The sequence below is a fragment of the Pipistrellus kuhlii genome, unplaced genomic scaffold (assembly GCF_014108245.1).
Source record: "Pipistrellus kuhlii isolate mPipKuh1 unplaced genomic scaffold, mPipKuh1.p scaffold_m20_p_6, whole genome shotgun sequence".
Lineage (NCBI taxonomy): Eukaryota > Metazoa > Chordata > Mammalia > Chiroptera > Vespertilionidae > Pipistrellus > Pipistrellus kuhlii.
In genome coordinates, this window is record NW_023425562.1 from 58,163,559 (window position 1) to 58,185,967 (window position 22,409).

General features: G+C 53.4%; 1 protein-coding gene across 1 annotated transcript; it reads right to left on the minus strand.

Annotated features, from left to right (window-relative positions):
• Window positions 1–1,692: 1,692 nt before the first annotated feature.
• ADRA1D (adrenoceptor alpha 1D) lies at window positions 1,693–21,443 on the minus strand. The gene is made up of 2 exons (XM_036419216.2): window positions 19,993–21,443; window positions 1,693–3,328 (listed from the first exon to the last, which is right to left on the minus strand). Exons 1-2 carry the CDS (start codon window positions 21,125–21,127, stop codon window positions 2,760–2,762), a joined length of 1,704 nt encoding a protein of 567 aa, XP_036275109.1. The 5' UTR covers window positions 21,128–21,443; the 3' UTR covers window positions 1,693–2,759.
• Window positions 21,444–22,409: the final 966 nt, after the last annotated feature.

The following is a 22,409-nucleotide window of genomic DNA, read 5'->3' on the forward strand; positions in this document are numbered from 1 at the left end:
TCAGGAAGCAGGAGTGGCCACTAGTGTGAACTGCAGCCCAGACAGATGATGGGAGGAGGTTAGGGAAATGAAAGGTCCCAGGTGACTTGCAAAAGTGATCCCGTGGAATGCTGGGGACAGAGGTCCTGGAGAGTGTGGGAAGCAAGGCAAGATGGGCGGCAAGAGCCCAGCTCGAGAGGGAGGGTGGACTGGAGCTCGAGGTTTCGGGTGGGAACAGGAGTGAGGTTTTCTAAGTGGGGGAGGGGGGAGGTCATTGGACAAATGCCAGTGTCTTCGTAGACTTGCTTTTCCCCGTCACATCTCACAGGACCGTGCCCTTCTCACTAACAAACTCTCTCATTTCTCGAGGCTTGTGCAAAGGAACCCTTATTCCCCTTTTGATGGGTACCGATTCTTCTCTATTTCCCCAATCACCCTGGCATTTCAAGGTGATTAAAAAAAGAGACAGCCGAAACTGGTTTGGCTCAGTGGATAGAGCGTCAGCCTGCAGACTGAAAGGTCCCGGGTTCAATTCTGGGCAAGGGCATGTACCTTGGTTGTGGGCACATCCCCAGTGGGAGGGTATGCAGGAGGCAGCTGATCGATGTTTCTCTCTTATCAATGTTTCTAGCTCTCTGTCCCTCTCCCTTCCTCTCTGTAAGAAATCAATAAAAAAAATATATCTATATATCTATATCTATATCTATCTATCTATCTATATATATATATATATATATATTTATTTATTTATTTATTTTTTTTTTTTTAAAGAGAGAGACAATGGCCTTTTTATATGCACTTCAGGGACAGTCTTTAAGGAGTTGTGTGGGCCAGCCTGGGGGCGGGGGGGGGGGGGGGAGGAGGGAGGGAGAGTTGGGGCACCTGAGGTCTCAGGAAATGGTGCAGTGAATGCACTTCTTCCAAATGCTCCAGAATCACTGGAATCCTCCAGAAGGGCTGTTGCTACTCCCTCCATTCCTCTTGACCACTTTACAACATCTGGCATGTCCCGAGAGCGAGGTGAGCGGCTCAGTGCTTTGTTGGTGATCAGAACTGGGTTCCTGGATGCCCCTGTTGGAGCACAGCCTCTCTGGGGCCTCTGGGGCCCTCCCCCATCCCCCGAAGGCTGGGTACCTAGTGTGGGGGGCACAGGAGGAGGCAGCTGGTGCAGAGCGCTGCTGTGCTTGAACATTGGACATGTTTGCTGATTGATCATCGTGCTGACAGAAAGTACTGGCCAAGCTGCCCACACTGCCTGCCTCCATGTCCACTGTTATGGGGACACGAGGGCCCCCTCCCCCACTAAAAATCCTGCTGATGGACTCCCTTCCCACCTCGCTCCCTTGTCCCCACTATTGACCTCCGGTGGCTTACCTGCCCTAACATGTGGGAACGAATGTTCACTCTGCTCAGGGACCCTCCCCTGCTACCAAGGACCCCCGCCCAGGAGCCCAGTGTTCAATCCCCTGATACTGGACCCCTGATTTGACCAACAGTCTCCACTCCTGTGAGACCATAAGGGCTGTCCCCCAGTCCCCCCAGCTTTAGGGGGCCAAGGTGCTGCAAAATGTGGCCCTCTTGGGATGTCAAGCATGGTTCCTGGGTAGGTGTTCTCTCTCTCACCACACCACGCACACCTGTCTACTCGGGCTTGTATATATATTTTTTGTAGCGTTCCACCCATTTAACTGACGACTGCATCACAGGTACATCTGGGGAGACTGACAAAGTGAACATTTGTGTTTATGGTTACTGTTTGTTTCCCAAGACTGGTCACATGACTTTAAATCCTCCTCCTCCTCCAAAGTCCTTTGGTCATGCTACAAGCCCCAACGGGACAGGCAGTTAAAGAGCCAGTTAAGATGAAACTAGAAAGGTGCACAAATACCCAATCTGTCCTGTTGTGGGCCTTTAAAACTTGAAGAATTTTAGGAAAAAAACAAGTTCTTTATACGTTATAAGCTAAAGAGGGACAGTTTGCACAGTTTGGACAAAATAGAAGTACTCTTGCCAATAAATATGTCTCAAAACGACAAATAAAGCTCTCCCCGTTTGACAGCTCCGGATCCCAGCGGGAGGTGATGGGCACAGGCACAGGGGGCTATGTACAGAGTGTAAACAGTAAGGCCCTGGGGGAGGGGGGTACTGGGCGGCAGGGGCTGGTGATGCGGTGTGCAAGGAGGAATACCGGCAGGGTCCACGGGTAAATACAACAGGCTCGTAGAAACAGTCATCCCATCTGCCACCAAAGCTTGTAGGTGGCTGTAACGGTGACGGATCTCAAGGTTCCTCCAGTTGGCAGTAAGGAGAAACTTGTTCACCGAGAAGCCCTGGTCCCAGGGACGTTTTCCTAGGGAGGCAGTGGGGCAGCCATGCAGGGCCTCCCTGCCCCGTTCCCCCCAAGAGGAGGGGCAGGCCTGTTTGGCCAGACTTGGGGCTGTCTACCCAGGGTTCAAGGCATGGATGGGGCAGTGCTTCTCAAATAGGGATTGGGAACAAATGGCACCCCTCCTTCCCGAAGACCGCACCCCCTTCCTCCCAAAGGAGGAGCATGGGCATTTGTGTCTGGTGGGGCCCCATAGCCTTCCACCCCTCCAGGGCAGCGCTCTGCCTCCCTTCCTCCTGGAGGCTAGAGAGTAGCTGTCCTGATCAGTTTCGAATCCCCGATCCACAGGGGCCTCTGGAACCAAGCTAGCTTCTCCTCCCGTCCTCGCCCCCACCCCACCTTACCCACCTCCCCTAGCACCCCCGCCCCCACCCAGGCCTGGCTCTGGGGGTCCTTAGATATCAGTCTCCCTGTCAGTCTCCCGGAGGTCGCTGCAGTCCGCCAGTTCGTAGGCGCCCTCCACGACGTTGGGGGGAACACCGAGGGACACCGCCTCCACCTCGGGGCGCAGGGCGGCCTCGGTGCGCGGCGCGCTCCCGGCGCGGAGCCGGAGCGACAGGCTGGAGACCTTGGCGCGCAGCTGGGTGCTGGGCCTCCGGAGCGGCCCGGGCAGCCTCCACTCGCGGAAAGCGCGCGGCTTCGCCTCGGCTGCACCTGGGGAGCCAGGGGCGGCGAGCTCGGCGAGGGCCAGCGGGGCCCCGGGGAGCGCAGCCCCCGGGCCGGGGGCGCAGTCGGAGCGCGGGCCGCCCGCGGAGACCCGCCAGTGGTGGCCGTAGACCCGCCAGAGGGGGCGGCGGCGCCGGCGGCGCCGGCACTGGCAGCGCAGCAGGCGGAGGAAGGCGCGCTTGAACTCGCGGCTGGAGCAGGGGTAGATGAGCGGGTTCACGCAGCTGTTGAAGTAGCCGAGCCAGAAGATGACCTTGAAGACGCTCTCCGAGGGCTTCAGCTCCGGGAACAGGGAACCTGCAGGGAGCAGAAACCCGCGAAGGTTAGATGCTCAGGAGGAGGGAGGTCCAGGCAAGCCCCTGGACGATACGGGGCGACCCTCCCTGATCTCCAGGGGCCCTTACTGAGTCTCTCAAACTACTTCTCCCCAGGGGGTCCCTCATATAACTCCAGGGGGTCCATGAACTTATTTGGGGAAAGAGTCATCCTTGGTTGTACTCACAATCATGAGACCTGCTGCATTTCCCCCTTCTCCCCAAAGAAATAAGAGCAGAGTCCCCTACTGGGCCAGGGCACCATGTATGGGGGCACTTGAATGGGGGCACTTGCATATCACCTACTCCCACCATTTAGAGAAGTGCTGGTGCTACGAAATACCATGGAGGAAGGGGAAGGGCACACAGCACTGTGCGGAGGGCATTGGCCATTCAAACCTTGGCCAAGTAGCCCTGAGCCAGTTGTTTGCTAAGTCTCACTTTCCCTTTCTGTGAAATACAGTCAATAATATTTCTGTGGCTAGGCCGGCATGGCTCAGTGGTTGAGCGTTGACCTATGAACCAGGAGGTCATGGTTCGATTCCTGGTCAGGGCACATGCCCGGGTTGTGGGCACAATCCCCAGTGGGGGGCATGCAGGAGACAGCCGATCAATGATTCTCTCTCATCATTGATGTTTCTATCTCTCTCTCCCTATTCTTTCCTCTCTGAAGTCAATAAAATATATATATATATATATATATATATATATATATATTTATATATATAATATTTGTCTGGCAGGGATTTTATGAAGATTCATAAATTTCAGGGTCTAGCACTTAACAGATTCTTAATAAATACGTCTGTTACTCACGCCCCCATCCCCTTTCCTTATTTCTGTGGCTTTTGAGAGAGGAGACGTCAGACCTGGAAGGAACCCACTTCCAGCTCTGGAGAGTGGCCAGAAACAGAAGCCTCGACCTGGTGGATGTGGGGGAGGCTGGGATATCGGTCAGGGTGTGTTGAGGAGACACTATCCGCTGGGAGAGGAGTTGGATCGTTGTCTTTGGAATACGGGGTCCACCAGGGTTGCCCTCAACCTCCAGGCAACAGCCCTCCAAACACCATCCCTCAGAGGCTGAAAGTAATAAGACGGAGTGCTGAAAATAACGCTCTGACTCAGGCCACAATTTTTTATATTTAGCCCAGGATGACAAATCGGTGGACTATGCTTTCAGCAACGAGTCTGAAGCTGGCCAAAGGGCATTGTTATCAGTGTAGTTTTGATTCGGATTAGAAGGCGACATGGCATACTGTATAGCCTGCGCCTTGTTGTAGACATTAAGATGCTAATTTATTCTCAGCCAGCCTGTACAGAAGCCTGCTGCCAGCTGGGGATTCCTTACACAAAAGGAGCTGGGATTCAAAGGGCCTTGCAGCCCCCATCTTTCCTGCTGTGTGTGTCCCGCCAGGAGCAGGCCCGGAGACAAGTTGTTAATTTGGGAGGCAAGTGAGTCTCAGGTAGTGGAGTGGGAAATAAGAAAAAAGACAGGAAAGCCAATAAAAGCTTGGGAGCTTTGGGAGACAGTGGAGAATAGGAACCTCAGAGTTACCACCCCCTTCCCGCCCCCCCTTCTGGGGAAAGGGAAGTGAGGTATACCTACTCCCATAGTTATCCCATACTTCCTGCCCACTGTGTGGGTGGGAAAGGAGGATTCTGGTAGGCAGAGGAAGCCCCCAGACAGAGACGAAGGCAGGTGCTGGGATGGAAGTTAGCCCACTAGTGCACTGAAGGTCTAGGGCCGTGGTCGGCAAACTGTGGCTCTCGACTCACATGCGGCTCTTTGGCCCCTTGAGTGTGGCCCTTGCACAAAATACCATGGCCTGGGTAAGTCTATTTTGAAGAAGTGGCATTAGAAGAAGTTTAAGTTTAAAAAATTTGACTCTCTTTCTCTTTCTCTTCTGAAAGAACCCCCTTCAGCAATTCATATAATTCTGGTTTGGTGGTGATGAACTCCTTTAGCTTTTTTTTATTAGTAAAGCTCTTTATCTGGCCTTTGATTCTGAGTGATAGCTTTATTGGGTAGATTATTTTTGGCTGTAGGTTCTTGCTATTCATCACCTTGAATATTTCCCATTCATAAAGATAAAAATTATGAACAACAAATAAGCAACTATCAACAAGTGAACCTAAAAACCAAGGGAATTAAAAAAAATCTGATGAACAATATTAACTGGTGAATATAATAGAATCAGAGGTATGGAAGGGGAGTGAACTGATGATTCTCGAGGAAAAGGGAAGTGGGGGGTGTGGGAAGAGACTGAACATAAACTGTGCACCTACGATGAGGACAATGGGGGGTGGGGAAAGGGCAGAAGGTGGGTGGGAACTTGGTGGAGGGGAGCAATGGAGGGAGGAATAAAATGAGGAACATTTTTAATAATAGGAACAATAAAGATTAAAAAAAATTTGGCTCTCAAAAGAAACTTCAATCGTTGTACTGTTGATATTTGGCTCTGTTGACTAATGAGTTTGCCGACCACTGGTCTAGGGAGATGGGTGAGGCACCAACAGCATCTGCCACAACTTTGTTTATTTGCTCTCTGCCCACTGTGTGCAGACATCTTGCCTGGAAAATAGACATCGGTGCCTTGGGCTCCAGCTTCCACAAGCAGTATCTCCCAAGAGACATTTCCTGTTCCCTTCGTAGTTGGCAGTTCTGAATCTCACACTCACCTCTGCCCAGAGGCATTGTCAGCAATGTCCCTGCCCTGCTGCCCTGCTGCGGACACATAAGTGACAAGTGCTTCTCAGCCACTCCCAGCTTTCTCCTCCCCGAGCTGCTCCTGAGTTATGGCTACTCAGGTTGACCAGCTGACTCCCCCGTCTTGCCTGCTCACTCCTCCCCAGCTGCCCAGCACACACCTTTGCCAGCACCTGTAGCTCAGATCCAGGAAAGCCCCAATGGACAGCTGGGGACTCTGAGACAAGGCCACTCTCTCAGTGCCTGCCAGCCCCCTTTTCTGGCTCTCTCGCCCACTCCCCACTTTCCCCACAGCCTTTCTTGCAAGCCAGAAGCCCAGCTGTGCTAACTCATCTTGGCAGCCGTTATTGGAGCCAGAGGCTCGCATGGCACGCCCTCCCTCACCTTCCTGCCTCTCCATCCAGGAGCCCAGCAAGGCCCCCTCACTCCCTTTTCTCTCGTGGTTTCTGCTTCTCTCTGCAGTCTTGCTTTTGTCTTTATGTGCATTAGATAAGTGGCCACACTGACTTCTCACTGCCCTCTGGCCACAGCGGGCTCCTCAGTCTTGCCTTTGGGCTTTTGCACATGGTCATTCTGGATGCCCTTCCTCTTTCTGATACCTGGTAGTGCCAGCTCCAATGGCACCTCCTCCTGGAAGTCTTCCCCTGCACCCCCTCCCAAGCCAGCAGCGTTTAGCTGTACTCCCTCCTCCTCTCCACTCCACCCACCCCTGTATGTCTACTCACTTCTAAGTGCCAAGAACACCGAAGTAACTAGCAGTTTCCTGTTATCTTAACTTTAAATGGTAAGCTCCCCACACCATGCTTGGCATATCATAGATACTCAATACATTCTGACCCCTCTCTATTGCACCCTACATCCCATCATTGCCAACGCCTATCAGTTCCAGAATCCCCTCACTGTGCACCATCCCGTTATCACCCTGGTCCCAACACCATCAGTTCCAACTACCACGCGCAGTGCCCTTTCGAGTGGGCTCCTGCCTGTTCTCCACAGCAGCTGAGGGATTCTTTTAAAACATGTCTGAGCATTTATTTCTTCACTTAGAACCCATTTCCACTGCTCACTGCAGCTTCTCTCCTCCCCATCCCCCCTCTCATCTGTACTTTGAGCTGCTAGCCCCTTGGTTTCTCCCATTAGCTGTTTGCTTCCGTCTTGGCTTGGCTGAGACTCCAATTCCCTTGCAATGCTCCCACATCCATGGCTTTCTGGATTTAGGTTGCACTTCTCCAGCCAGATCCTAACTCTGGAGTGATTCACCCTCAACACACTGAAGGCCCCCACCTCAGTTTAATGTCCTTTGTTTCCAGCATCCTCAGCTAGCTCTCCCCTATTCATGCACTAGCTCCTTTGAGCCTTGACTCTTCCCTACAAGCCTTGTGGCCGCCCCTTCACCTTCTCCAGAGCACTGACCTCACTTCCTGTTTCATGGAGCAAACAGAAGCTAAGGAAGTTGGGGAAGCCCTCAAACCTCCCTCCTCACTCTCCCTGCTTGGTAAGAAAGGAGTCACTCAAGGCTCATCACCTACTTGTGCTGTGCTGGTCTTGATCCACCAGTCACCTGTGAGCTTGTCTCTGTCACAGCTGCACTCTCATTCTCTCCACCCTTTCCATTCACACCTGTCTCCTCTTCCCTACCTACTTTTCTCTCCATCACTTTGCCCCATAGCCCCAACCCACACAGGTCTCCATCCTGAAGACACATCTCTTGTACATCCTGGACACTTGCCATCTCACCTGGCTTCCAGGTGCCACTATCTTAGTGACTCCATGTCAATTTCCTTTGCTGCTTCTTCCTTCTGTGCCCACAGCTAAGTGTAAGGGTTCCCTTAGAAGAGTCTTGTAAAGGCAGTGAGGTCTCTCTGACTCTCCATTTAAAATTACAATGTCCTCCCAGCAGCCCTGTGCTCTCCATCTTTTCAACCGGCTCCATTGTTTTTCACAGCACTCATCACCTTGTCTTGTACTATTTGAGTTACTCTTCCCTGTGTCCATCAGCTTTGTCCCCACAGTTCACAGTTCGAGAGGAAGGGAGAGGGAGAGAGAGAGAAACATCAATGATGAAAGAGAATCATTACTCGGCTGCCTCTGCACACCTCACACTGGGGATTGATGCCCAACTCAGCCATGTGCCCTGACTGGGAATCAAACCATGACCTCTTGGTTTATAGGTTGATGTTCAACCACTGAACCACATTAGCCAGGCTGTACTTCTCATTTAACTCTCATGACACTGGCATCCACCTTGCAGAAAGATTTTACTTATCTGCAGAGGGCAAGGGATAGGGTCAAGTTCTGAACTTGAATCCATCTATCCCTAAACCACTTGGCCTTCCTGTAGCATCTTGTAAAGAGAGAAATAGAACTTCTCTTATTCTTCCAGGGATTCTGGAAGAGCCACAAACACTAGCTGCCTCATCCCCACCTCTGGGCTTTCACATGCTGGCCTGGCCAGGATGGCCGTCCTTCTGTCTCCATAGTGAGTACTCCCCTTCTTCGACTCGGGCCTACGACCACCTTCTCTAGGATTGTTTCTGTGATTAATCCCACTGTCCTGGGATAGTAGTTCTGGGCTGTGTATTCCTTGACCACTTCTTGATTCTGCCTCCAGCAGGCTAGATGGCATTTGTTGGCCTTCTGTGTGGCATCTAGGGTGCCCTGTGGGACCTGCCATGTAGGACATTCACAAGGGCTGGGCTGCTGCCTGCTCTTGGGAGCTACTTCTCAAGAAAGAGTAACAAACAGACCCCCACCACCTAGGAAGTGCTTGGCCATCTCCTTCCCCTCCTTCAAGTCTTTGCTAAAAAGTCACCTCTAAGGTTTGAAGTAGATGCTGTTGGCGCCTTGCCCAGGTGCATCAGCCCTCAGATGCTGAGTGGTGGCTGCTAAAGCTCATGGTAGTCCCTTCTCTGGAGACCTGCCCTCAGCCAATGGGAGCTGCTTCAACTGGGAGATGACACCTCCCCATCAAGGAGCAGCTCACAGCCAGGGACAAACTGATATGGGATAGGGCAGTGGTCGGCACACCGCGGCTCTTTGGCCACATGCAGCTTTTTGGCCCCTTGAGTGTTCTAACACCACTTCTTCAAAATAGACTCGTCCAGGCTGAAAACTGACTTCTGCGCATGGGCCACGAAGTTTCAATCGCACTGTATATGCATGCCTGTATGTGGTATTTTGTGGAAGAGCCACACTCAAGGGGCCAAAGAGCTGCATGTGGCTTGAGAGCCACAGTTTGCCAACCACTGGGATAGGAAAAGCCAGCTCCCTTGCCTCCAGGTGGTGCAGTTCTGTGCTCCAGGGCTCTGGTAGGGTCAGGCTGAGGTCAGACTTTGATACCACATCCTGGGTTAGCTCTTTCCTGCCCTAGCCTACTTCCCTCCCTTACTTGCATGCCTCCTGAGACCCTTCTTCAGTCCACCACTTGCATAAGAACCCCCTTCTCAGGCTCTGCATCTAGGGACCAGACCTAAAATGCCCAAAGACATGTCTTCAAGCTATATTTTGCTTGCTTCCCAACATATAATGGTGGGAATATGGCTTTGTCACCAGACCAATTATTCTGCTACTGCTGGGAAAGTTAGGGCATGAGTATGCACATCTGTGTCCACTTCTCCCTACTCAACAGACTGGCTGGAGCAAGGCAGGCAGACACCGCTGGTCAGAAGTGGCAGGGCCTCTTCTGTGTCAGCAGGTGAGCTCACTCTCTGGGATGATGGCTGGGCCATTCTGGCCTACACTTCTTGGGGAAACTGAGGTAGCAGCTTGTGAGGTTAGGGGTGTGTGTATTTGCAGCCTGGATCATCACAGTCTAGTTCCCGCTCCTGAGGAACAGGAATGGCCAGGCCCAGGATCTGAGGCTGAGATGCCAGTTAAGGCTGGTGGTGACCAATGTGGCTAGGCCTCATTGAGGAGTGACAGCTCTGAAGCCAAGGGGCAGACTGTGTGATTAACAGCATTGTTTTGGCCTCACCAGGGGGAACTCGTTCTTTCTTGGCCCAATGTCAGAATTCACAGCCAGCCTTGCTCATAACTTGCAGCCAACTATGAAATATCAGGCTGCACCAGTCTTCCCTTCCCCTACACCTTAGTGGGGGTGGGGAAGCTCCTAGAGCCGTGGTGGCTGGTGGCCACCTGCTGGGGTCCTGAGTCCTACACTGGGCCCCACCCATTTCCCTTCAACTCTTCTCTCCCCTTTTCTCCCTTTCCACCTTCCCTATTTCTCCCCCTTCTTTCTATTTTTTGTTGTCTCTTCTTAACTCATTATTTCCTGATCTGTGGCCGTGGCCTTAGAGTAGCCAAATCCCAAGCTCTGGGTGCCCTCCCTCACCTGAGCCTTGCCTGACCCTGCCAAATGGCTCTTGTGCTCAGAGCATGAGCCTCTCAGCTCAGGGGCTGGGTTGACCAATATCATGGATCTGAGCAGATCAGTGCTTAAGCCAGAGGAGAGAAGGTCCCCAGGTAGTGGTCATTCTGTTCAGGAGTCCCAGCACTGTGCTGCTAGGCATTGCCCATGAGACCTTAGTACCAGCTCTCAGGGGGCCAGGACCCTGTTGGGTGGGTCACCCAGGGTAGACAAATCCTCTAGCGTTTGCAGGAGACCTTCTGGTGGGCATAAAGCTCATGAAGCAGGGTGAGGCAAGGCTCAGGTGAGGCCTCAGAAACTTTCTCTTGAGGGAGGGGTTCAAGGACTCTTGGGGTCTTCTGGGGTCTGTGAGAGCATTAAGTCACACAGGAAGTGGCCTTATCCCATGGCAATGCTCAGGACACCATTGTGGCCAGGATCTGGGGCATAAGGGAGCATGAAACTGAGCCTGGGGGTTCAGTGAGATTTAAAGCTTAAATCATGGCTGCCAACTGACCTGAACCCTGGCCCTAGCCTGACCTTGACCCTGGCAGGAAGTAACAAGGACTCTGGAGCCAGAGTGCTTGGATTCCAGTCCCAGCTCTGACACTTATTTTGTTTTTTAAGATTTTATTGATTTTTAGAGAGAGAGAAAAGGAGAGGGAAAAAAGATAGAAATATCAATGTGAGAGTGAAATATTGATTGGCTGCCTCCTGCATGCCCACTGCCAGGAATAGAGCTCGCAACCCCAGCATTGAACCTGGCCAGAATGGAACCAGCAACCCTTGAGTGCACAGGATGACGCCCAACCAGCTGAGCCACACTGGCCAGGGCCCAGCTCTGACATTTAGGATTAAGATTAATATAAAAATATTTTTAAAAGAAGTAAGTAGCACAGGCTGTTCTTGCAAGTAGGTAAAAAGCAGGAAAGATTATAGTGAGAAGATAGGGATGAGGGTGAAGGAGCCACACAGGATTGAGGGCAAATCATCTTCTGGTGGAAGTTTAGGACACATCTACATGCTGTGTGTATGCAGAGGAGAGGTGGAAGACAGGGAGGGCTGAGCAGCAAAAGAGAGTGAGACCCTTTAGGGCAGAAAGGGGCTGAGAGAGATTCAGAGCCAACAGGGTTCATGCAGGACTTCTGGGGCCACTCTGAGGCTGCCCTGAGGGGGAAGCCTGCCTATGAAAAGTGTGATTCCTCGTTGGCAAGTGCTCAGCTAGACACTGGCTTGCACTGGCTCACAAGAGCTGATTGTTAAATTTCCGAGGAACTTTGCAAGCTTGCTGATGTCCCTTTGGTAGCTTGAAACCGATCACAGTGGGAATAGTTACACCATGGAAATGGGCAGATGCTACCAATTAGCCCCCACTCCAGAGCCAATTGTTAAATCTTTACTGACACACTACTACTATGTTCCACATGGAAAAATGGCCAGATTCAAGCACTAGGCATCTCAGAAATGGGTGGAGTTGAGGGAGTTTAAGATGCCAAGAGAAGGTGAAGTGATGGTTCATGGCAGTAGCTGGAGAGGGAGGCCTAAGGTAAGGATAGGGAGTTGAAGGTTTGATCAAGGTCAGGGTCAATCAGCTTTTCCTGTACAGACTCTGCCAAGTAACCAAACAGGTAGTTTCTTTTAGAATTCCAACAAACAAATGTACAAGGGATGACAGAATTCAGGTATCACCTCTTTAAGTTTCCAGGCCATGGCTAGTGGCTGCTAAGAGAGCAGTTTTGTAAAAGGCTGATGGGACCCTTTATGATGGATGGATTAGGCTGATGGAACCTGAAGCCTTGATTAATCTTGATATTACAAAAAGGGAGAATTCGGTTTACAGGAGGTACAGGCAACCGAGGAGCACACTAATGGCACTGGGGATGCAAATCCCAGACTGTGGGCTACTCCTGGAGGCAAACAACCTGGGTTCTTCACCAAATGAGTTGAAAGGAAAAAGATGGGTGAAGTAGAATCTTACCCATTAAAGGGACCTAGGATGCATCAACTATATGCAACGAATGTACCTTTTTTGGATCCTAATTTAAACAAACTAAAAATTTGAGGCAATAGGCAACATTTGAACACTAGATAGATATTTGATGCCGTTAAACAATTATTTTATGTTATGAATGATTATGGTTATTTAAAAAAGTTCTTATTTTCTGAAATACATATTGAAGAACTTACAGATGAACTGATATGGTGTCTGAATTTTCTTCACAATAATCCCGCAGTGGTGGGAAAATGGGTAGGGGTTGAGATGAACCAAGACTGGCCTTGTATTGACAGTTGTAGCTGAGTCAAGGTTCCTGGGCATCATCGTACTGCTCTTTCTACTTAGATTGTGTTTGAAACTATCCATCCTATTAAAAACAAGGGAAAAACCCTAGCCCTGGATCATTTCTTATCCATAGTAATCACTCAGTAAATGTTAGATGCTATGCTTAAAATTTATTTTCTAGTCACACAAATGGGGGTCCATCCCCAATGCATCCCTAGTAGGATGGTTGGCTTTACAAAAAGGGCCGTTACCCTAAGTGAAATCAGCCGTTCACAGAAGGACTGCCTGATTCCACTCGTATGAGGTATCTAAAATACAGGCACACCTCAGAGATATTTCGGGGTGATTCCAGAACACCGCAATAAAGTGAGTTGTGGCATGTTTGCTGGTGGAGGGACTTGCCTTCAATTTGTAAAAAAAAAAAAAAAAAAAAAAAAAAAAAAAAAAAAAAAAAAAAAAAAGCAACATCAGTGAAGTGCAAATAAGTGACCTGTGCAATGAAACAATGAAACAAGGTCTGCCTGCAGACAAATTCATAGAACCTAAGAGGGGTTGGAGGGAGAGGGAGTGGGGTGTTGCTAATCAACATGCATACAGTTTCACTTCAACAAAATGAGCAGGTTTTAGAGACCTGCTATGCAGGTGCCTAGTGAACAATATTACATGGTATACTTACAAATTTAAGAGGGTATATCTCATGTTATATTCTTACCGCAATTTAAAAAAGAGAGAGAGAGCTGTGCTTTGCCATCCAGCCTCTTGGCATGGCAGGATGTGAAGAGGCCATGCCACTTCCTCCTTCTGCGCACACTGACTGTGCGCCAGGTGCCACAAAAGCATAGCCAGCCCCTTCTTCAAAAGTTTGGGCCAGGGGACAGGACAGAATAGCCATTACTGAGGATCTGGAGCACACCACGCCTCTCCCCCTGTTGTCTGTGACCTCAGGGAGCCTGTGGGGATGAGTCCTTTGGTGCTTGGCCAACACCCTTTGGACGCACACACTGAGTCTACCCTTCACAGCTGGCTGCCACAGTGTGCCTCCAAAGTCTGGACACCAATTCCTCAGCATGGCTCACAGTCTCCTCCTGCCTCCTCCCTCTTCCTTTCTCTTCATTCAGGCATAAGATGTTGACAGTCAGGTTTCTAAATACATACATCCTAAGAGTATGGCTTGTTAAGTTTACATATGCATACACCAATGTAGTCACCACCCAGATCAAGACAGAATATTTCTGGCACTTTAGAAAAGTTTCTTTGTACTCTCTTCCAGTTAATTGCACCCTCCACCTCTCTCTCTCTCTCTCTCTCTCTCTCTCTCTCTCTCTCTCTCTCTCTCTCTCTCTCACACACACACACACACACACACACACACACACACACACCATCCTGACTAGCTTCACCTGTTTTTGAATTTAATGCCATATACACAGAATCATATAACATATTAGCTTTTCATTTCGGATCTGGCTTATTTTGCTCAGCACAGTGTCCGTGAAGCCCATCTATGTTGCTATTGTCATCAGGCTCGTTATTTTCCTGGCTGTACAGTAGTCCAGTCAATGAACACATCACCATTTATTTATCCATTCGGTTGATGACATCTGGCCTGTTTTCTCATAGATTGTATATTCCAGGTTTTCCCAAACCACAGGATGACCCACAAAGACCTCTGCTCCTCTGTGCCTACACATGTGCAGCTTTCCTCTCACTGATGCTATGTGTAAGGATATTGACAGTCACTGTGATAAAGGTGTGCAGAATGCTTGGAGCATGAGGGAGCACCTAATTAAATGTGAAGGCGGTCAGGAGACCTAGGTTGACAGTACAGGAAGGAGCCCCAGGTCTGGCTCCCACATGGCTGGAGTCCCAGTGTGTCCTGGGTCTGCCAATATCAGAGCCTCCTGGTAGCTTATTCACCTGGAGGTATATCTGGGAGGGGCCTGTGGGCTCTGGGCCTGCTTGTGCGACTGACACATTCAGAGGCTGACTAGGAGGCCAGTGTGGCATGCTGACTGCCCAACAGAAGAGAGCTAAGAGTGCAAGCTGGGCATCTGCCTGTGGCCGTTAGGAATGACGGGGGGCGGACTATGTGAGTGTCTAGGTCTCAGCGGACAGGTCCACTTCTGGGTATGGCTGGCAGGCCGATCGGATGCTACTGCCATGAGAACATCAGGAGAGATGGGGCCTCTGGAGCCACCTGGGAGAGGGAGGGCTCTCTCTGCAGATGGGTGCTTGCCTGCCCAGGACAGTGCTCCTCCAGTTCCTCTGTCCCCCTGCTGCCTGCAGGGGAGGTGACTGGCATTTCTACACCCAAAGGCTGTGGGTGAGGGGGCTGTGGCACTAAGGGTTCAGGGCAGAGGCTTTCAGGTGTAATTCTAGCTGGCTCCCTTTTGGGGGGTCTTCCATGGAAGTCTGCAGATAACAGGTTCTAACTGATGCCCCTCCCCACATGCCTGTTACAAGTCTGGGCTCCTCTAGACATCTGGCTAAATAACCTGTAAGAAGGAACTTTTACATAATGTCCTGCGACTTTCCCAGGCACCTAGTCCTGCACCAGCTTGCTGGGGTGAGGGCAGGAGGCACATCTCTCATTGGCAGAGCTGCCAAGAGCCCCTCCTCCAAGGAGTGGGGACCATATAGGCTGTCGTCCAGACTGGAACATCTCTGAGAGGGAAAAAGGGCACTGTTAGTAACCATGTAGGTCAACAGGTATAACCAGGGCTGCCTTGGTCAAACCTGGGTGTGTGGTCATTCTTCACGGGGCAGACAGCACACCTGGGCATCAGTATGAAGCAGCAGGCAGGCGAGTGCCCTCTCACGGGGGTGAGTGGTATTTCTCATTCCTTACACAGCTCCCCCGGTGTCCTGGAAGGGCAGGTGTTGCCTTCCCTGGTCTTGCTGCCCTAAATTGCAGGGTCCGACAGATGATGTCTCAAGTTCATTGAGCTCTCTGCCTGCTGGCACATGCCCTGCAGTTGCTCCTCAGCTGGAGGTCTGGGGGTGACCCCTAGCCTCTCTTGAGGCCGCTCAGGATTTTAGGTGCCTGGTGTCTGTGTCCCAATCTCTCCTGGCCATTGGCCTGGACCCCCAGAATCCTTTCAGTTCAGGACACCCCATCTGTACCTCTCTCCATTCCTGCTCCGGCCTGACCCTCAGCATTTCAGCTTATAAATGGCAGTCACTCGCTCCCTGGGCCAAGGTCCCTCTGGGACCCTGGGTTCCCTCCTTAAGGTTGTCAGTGCCCTCGGGCTGTCAGGGCCACTCCCTGGCTGTCACTGCTGTGCTGTAGCTGCAGCTTCCACTTGACTTTGTGTCCGGAGGCTGTGGGTATGGAGCTTCCTGGGTCTGCTTGACAACCCCTAGGCTGTGGCTCTACTGGGTGCCTTTGCTGCCATGGCCTATGGCCCTTTCCGGCACTGACTGCTTTTTCAACCTCTCCTTCCCTGCTGCTCCTCACATCTGGTGTGGGGCCAGGGCTTGAGGGAGCTGAGAAGTGTCAGTCCTCCTGGCTTCCCCCTTCTCAGCCTCCTCCTGATTTCTTCAAAGTAGGGGCTCCCCAGGCTCTGTCCCCAGTCCCTCTCTTTTCTTTGTCTCTCCATCCTCTCTCTTTCCTGCAACCACTCCCATTCTTGACCCTCTTATCTATAATAAGTTCCCAATGTTTTTCACACTCCCCTCCCGCCCCCCCCCCCGCCCCCACATACTGGCACCTCCTACCAACTCCCTGGATGCTACATTCTATTTCTATCCCCCACCCCCACCCCCAAGTTGCTGCTCAGAATTTTCCCTGGGCCAGTGCTGAGGACTGTCAGGACCTCCTGACCCCCTGGCCCTCCTGCATAACCCTCAGGCCACTCTTTCTCCGCCTCTTGCTCCATCCTCCCATTCTCTCTGTTGATCTACCCTCAGAGCCACATCCTGGCGATTGGGATATTCTGTGTTCCTGCTTGGCCTCTTTCCTGCATGTTTGCTATTGCCAGATTCCACTCAATTCAGCTCCGTGGGCTCTGCTCTGGGGCTCAGTGAGGTGCCCTGGAAGGCTCAGTGAGGTGGAGGCAAGGAGAGCCCCCTCCCAGGGTCGCCAACCATATGTGAGGAGCAACAGAGATGGAGGGATTAAGAAAGAGCAGTGTGTACCAGCCAGGGGCAAAGGCCATGGAGATTTGGGGCTGATTTCCTGGAAGAGGGGGACACGTGATCTAGACCTCAGAGAACAGTAGCTGCTTTCCGTGTTGATTGTATCAGTGAGAAATTGGAAGCGCGGAGCACTCAGCAGGAGACTGCATCAACACGCCATGGGACGCTCTCAAACAGGGCACCACGCTGCTGCTGCAGTGAGGCAGCATGGCCGTGGATAAATCTCAGCGACACCATGTTGGGTGAAAAAGGCAAACTGAAGATGGATGCGCAAGGCATGGTGGTGCGATTTACATAAATCCTAAAGGCACACAAAGCAATATTCTCTATTATTGTGAATACAGATATTTGTGGGAAGAGTACAAATGTGTGGGAGTGATAAATACCAGATTTACCTTTGGGGAGGAGGGACCAAAAAAGGACAGGAGAAGGGAACTTAGCTATGGCTGTATTCTATTTCTTTGGAAAAAAAAAAAAAAAAAAGGATCAGAGGCAAATATGGCAAAAATGTGAGTATCTATTCAATATGGGTGATGATGGGTACATAGGCACTTGGTATACTATTTTCTCCTTATGTGCCTTATTCTGTAACTAGACATTTGAAAAGAAGTTAGAAGACCATTAGGGGAGACGGCAGTCTACACACAGACTGATTATTTCCTACAGGGGACTGGTGTGAACCAAGGGGCAGGGGGAGGATGAGGGCACCTGGGATAGCAGGGCACAGCTGGGCAAGGCTGGAACAGGGGTGGGTTGGTAGGGCAAGAAGCCTGGGTGATGGCTGGGGGGGGGGGGGTTGTAAATACGGGGTAGGTGGGCTAAAGGGGGGCACACAGACTTTCTCTTTCTGCCTATTTGCCTCTCCCTTCCCCCTCCATCCCTCTTCTTATCCTCACCACAGCCTCTGGCTGAGTGACTTTCCAGTCGGTGATTTATTCATTTCTTATCTTATACTGAGCACCCACTGCCAAAGCAATAGCTCATATGGAACTCACCATGTTACAATCACACATAATACATCACTGAAGTCTTATTAACCCCCCTGTAGGTTATCATTATAACCATCACCACCATCCTTATTTTATAGATGAGGAATGAGAGACCCAGAGAGGTTCTGGGATTTGCTGCAAGTTACCCAGCTAGTAAGAAGCAGAGCTGGGATTCGAACCCAGGATCTCTGGTACCAGATCCTGTGGTCCTTGCTGCTGTGCTCTATTGCTCTTCATATGCCAGGCACTGTGCTGGGTGCTTGTCTGGCTTCCCCCCACCAGCACAGTCCTGCTCTTGCAGAGCTTGCAGGCCAGTCAGGGAAGTCAGACACCAAACCAAGCAATACCCGATGTGATTATAGCTAAGGAGCTAGTAAAGGAGGAGAGCCTGTGCCACGAGGGAGAAAACACAGAGAAAGACACGCTGAGGCTGAGGCATCTGGGAAGGCCTCTCTGAAGAGGGGACATTTATACAGAGACCTGAAGGATGGGGAGTTAGCCGGGGGGGTTGGGCAGGACAGGCCAGACAGAGGGAAGAGCAAATGCAAGGGCATGAGGGATGTGGGCAAGGAACCAGAAGAGGGTCAGAGGGGCCAGAGGGGCAGTGAGCAAAAGGCAGGGCAGCCAAGCCATGAGGCCAGAGGGCAGGCAGCCCATCATGTGGGGCTCTCCTTACAGGAAGGGGACCACAAGTCCGGGTTTGTCCCTATTGTCCTGGTTCCTGCCCGTGCTCTAAGCAGAAGTATTCCTAGCGTCACATTTTGGTTTGGACAATGATACATTTGAAGGTCACCTCATAGGCCATAATGGAGAGTTTAGATTTTGTTCCCAGGGCAGGGAGAAAGCATTGAGGGGTTTTCATCGAGAGTGACACTAATTTATAATGTATAAAGATCACTCTGGCTGCTGTGTGTGGAGAGCCGGCAGGGGAGCAGGAGGGAGGCCATTGTCCCTGTCCTGACTCCGCTGCAGGGTGTGGAAGAAGCAGGCTCCGGAAAGGCAGGGGAGATCCCTGCGTGGGCCTGCTGAGGTTGCAGCCATGGGCGAAATGACTCAGGGTAAATCTGTCCCCGGAAATGCTGTTCTCCATCTCCTCCCAGGGCTGACCCAGCCCCAAGGCTTCCAGGAGGACCCCCCAGATGTGGGAGGAAGCCCCTCAGAACTGCCGCCCACCTTCCAGGTCCGTGGGGACCCTCGTGGGAGAAATTGGAAAGTTTTTCAGAAGTGCTAAAATACTCAGTAAATTAAAGAAAGACGATGAACATCAACTTTCCGTTTGATAGTTTGCCTCCTTCTCTTTCCTTCTTACCCTCACACAGCCCCTCCCCCAATTCCAAGAGGAGGACGCAGAAGTTAGAGCCCAGGGCACTCACAGATTCCAGCTTGGGAGGGTCCAGCTTCCAAACGGAATGAGTGCTGGGAGAAAGCAGGTGGCTTCTGGTGCGTGCTGATGTACATGTCGACTGGGCAGGGCTTGCTGCCCATGAATGAATGTAGGCCCACGCTACCTGCGGGCCCACCTCTGGGAGTTGACATGTATATCTGAGTGTGTGTGTGTATGTATGAGTGTGTATCTGTTAACATGTAGGTGAACACATACACGGCTGTTACATACTATGAGCAGATGCTTGCACAGATTTCTACTGACCTTTTATATTTAGCGGCATCCAGAGTGAAAAACAAGCCGAGGATGGTAATGACAATGAAGGGGGAGTGGAAGGACAGAAAAGTTAGAACCCTGTGAAACAACTTTTGCAAGCACTAAGAGCCTCTTGTCCTCCTCCCCTCCCCCAAAGCCGGGCCACACTTCTGTCTAAGTGTTTCCCAAACTTTTGACATATGTGCACCCCTTCTATAGTTTTCGTAATGCTGAGTACCCCTCCTACTCATGAGAACATAGAATTAGGCGCAGCTAAGCACGGTGCAGTGCATATCCCCACCAAACTTCGGTGCAACGTGTACCCCCACCAAACTCTTCCCGTACCCCTCGGGGTACGCGTGCCACACTTTGGGAAACACTGGAAGGAACCAGGGAGGTTGCTAAGCCCACCTTCCATTCTTCAGGTGGAGAGCCAGCTGGGGCAGGGTGGGGTGGGGGGTGAGGGGGAAAGCTGCCAAGCTTGGGTGCCAGGAAGGCATAGCTCCAGGCTCAGGAAGGAAGGGCTGGTGGGGGAGAGGGGTCACTCACCGAGTGGCAGGACGAAGAAGAAGGGGAACCAGCAGAGCACGAAGACTCCCACGACGATGGCCAGCGTCTTGGCGGCCTTCTTCTCGCGGGAGAACTTGAGCAGGCGCACGGACAGCGAGCTGCGGAAGGTGTGGCCCTTGGCGCTGCGCAGTCCCCGGGGCGCCCCGTCGGTACCTGCACCCGAGGCGGCGCCTCGGCGGTGGATGCGCAGCACCACCTCGGAGGCCTTGCCGCGCTCCCGCTTCACGCCGGCCTCCAGGCTGCGCGTGGTGCTGCGCGCCACCACGTACACGCGGCAGTACATGACGAGGATGACGGCCATGGGCAGGTAGAAGGAGCACACCGAGGAGAAGACGGCGTAGCCCACCTCCTCGGTGATGCTGCAGAAGCGCTCGTCCGGGGGCACGGGCTCCTTCCAGCCCAGCAGCGGCCCCACGGACACCACGAGGGCCACGGCCCAAAGCAGCGCCAGGATGGCGGCCGCCTTGCGCTCCGTCATGATGGTCGGGTACTTGAGCGAGTGGCGCACGCCCACGTAGCGGTCCACCGAGATGGTGCAGAGGCTGAGGATGGAGGCGGTGCAGCACAGCACGTCCACGGCGGCCCACACGTCGCAGAAGGCCCGGCCGAAGGCCCAGAAGCCCAGCACCTCCATGGTGGCTGAGAAGGGCAGCACCGTGGTGCTGAGCAGCAGGTCGGCCACGGCCAGGTTCACGATGAAGTAGTTGGTGACCGTCTGCAGGTGGCGGTTGCAGGCCACTGAGAGGATGACCAGCAGGTTGCCCGCCACGGCCAGCAGGATGAAGGCGGCCAGGAAGACGCCCACGCCCACGCTCTGCGCGCTCACCACCAGCCCCCCGACGGCCGCCGTGCCGTTCACCTCGCCGCCGCCGGCGCCCACGCCCCCCGGGGCCCCGGGGGAGCTCCGGTTGTCCTCGCCGCCGCCCGCGCCCACCACGCCGCCGCCGCCGCCGCCGCCGCCCCCCGCGGCCCCCGGCACGACGCCCCTCGCCGGGCCCTCCGAGGCCGCCGCGCCGCCCGCGCCGCCCCCGCCGCCGCCCGCGCTGGAGCCCGCGGCGCTGCCGTTCGGGCGCGGTCCCTCGAAGCTGGCGCTCAGGAGATCGCGGAAAGTCATCTCAACGCGCGGCCGTCGGGGGCAGGACCCGGGCCCCGGCACAGTGACTGTCAGGGAGGAGGGCGCCGGGCATCGCCGCGGGGCTCCGCTCCAGCCCCGCGCCCCGCGCCCTGGGAAGGTCGTCGGAGAGAGGAGTCCTGCCCAAGTTCCCGCGACGCGGAGCTCCGCTGGCCGCAAGCAGAAGGGGCGGAGGGGCGGCGGCGGGGCTCCCCGAGGCTGGCGTGGAGTCGGACGGGAGAACCGGGCCGCCGGCGAGCCGCTCGGAGCGCCGAGGCGAGCGGGGACAGCGCCGGCTCCCGCCCGGGCGGTGCAGGCGGCGGCCACTGCGGCGCTCGCCCGGGCGCTGGGGGCGGGACGGAGGAGGGGCGGCGCGGGGACGGAAGGGGGCGGCCGGCGCCGGGGGTGGGTGGGGGTGGGGGGGTGAGGACGCCACTTTCGCCGCCTCGGGTAGGGGCTGTGCGCTCCCGCCAAGCGGGGGTTCGGGGGTCCAGGGGTCCGGGGGTCCGGGGGATGAGGGGCGCAGTCGCGCACTCCAGCCCCGCGGCAGCCACCCCAGCCTCGCCGCAGGGTGTCCCCGGCCGCCCTCTCTCCTCGAGGTCTGCTCCGCGATCCCTCCCTCGCCCTCCCCGGCTCCACTTTCTTTCTTCTCGGCTATGTCCCCCTTCCTCCCGCCCTCTCCCCAACCTCTCGGTCACTTGCTGGTGCCCTTGGGTTCGCGCAGGGTAGAAGGAGCGATCCTCCGTCCCCGGGCTCCCGGCTTTGGCCGCCAGGGAGCAGCAAGCGCCTGGGATTTGTGGACTGAGGGCTGAACCGCGCAATGGCGTGGTGAGTCGCCTCCTGGAACTCCCTGGATGGACCTGTGGCACCTCTACCTTCTCTCAGGACACCGGACAGGGGAGGGTCTCAAACACCCCTGTCCAGTGCGGTGGCGAGGAAAGAGCCCTGGAGGGGGTCAAATGCCTGTCCTGGCTTGGGTCGGGCAGAGAAACAAGAGACTAGATGGTGACAGAGCTGGGAGCCCGACCAGGACACACCGGTTTGCATACACTAACTTCTGCTCGGTTACTTTGCTCCGTATCAGACTCAGACATTAGAATAAAACTTGCTTGCTACACTAACTAAGTGGCTTCCTTCTGGGGCGAGAGGGCTGACGTGCTGGAGGGTGGGAATGGAAATGAGCACTTGGTAGACGGTGAAGGTGGGGGCCGAGGCTACATACCGTCTGGCTCCAAATCTAGGCTCCACCTCATATGAGTTGTTGGACTTCTCTGTGCCTCAGTTC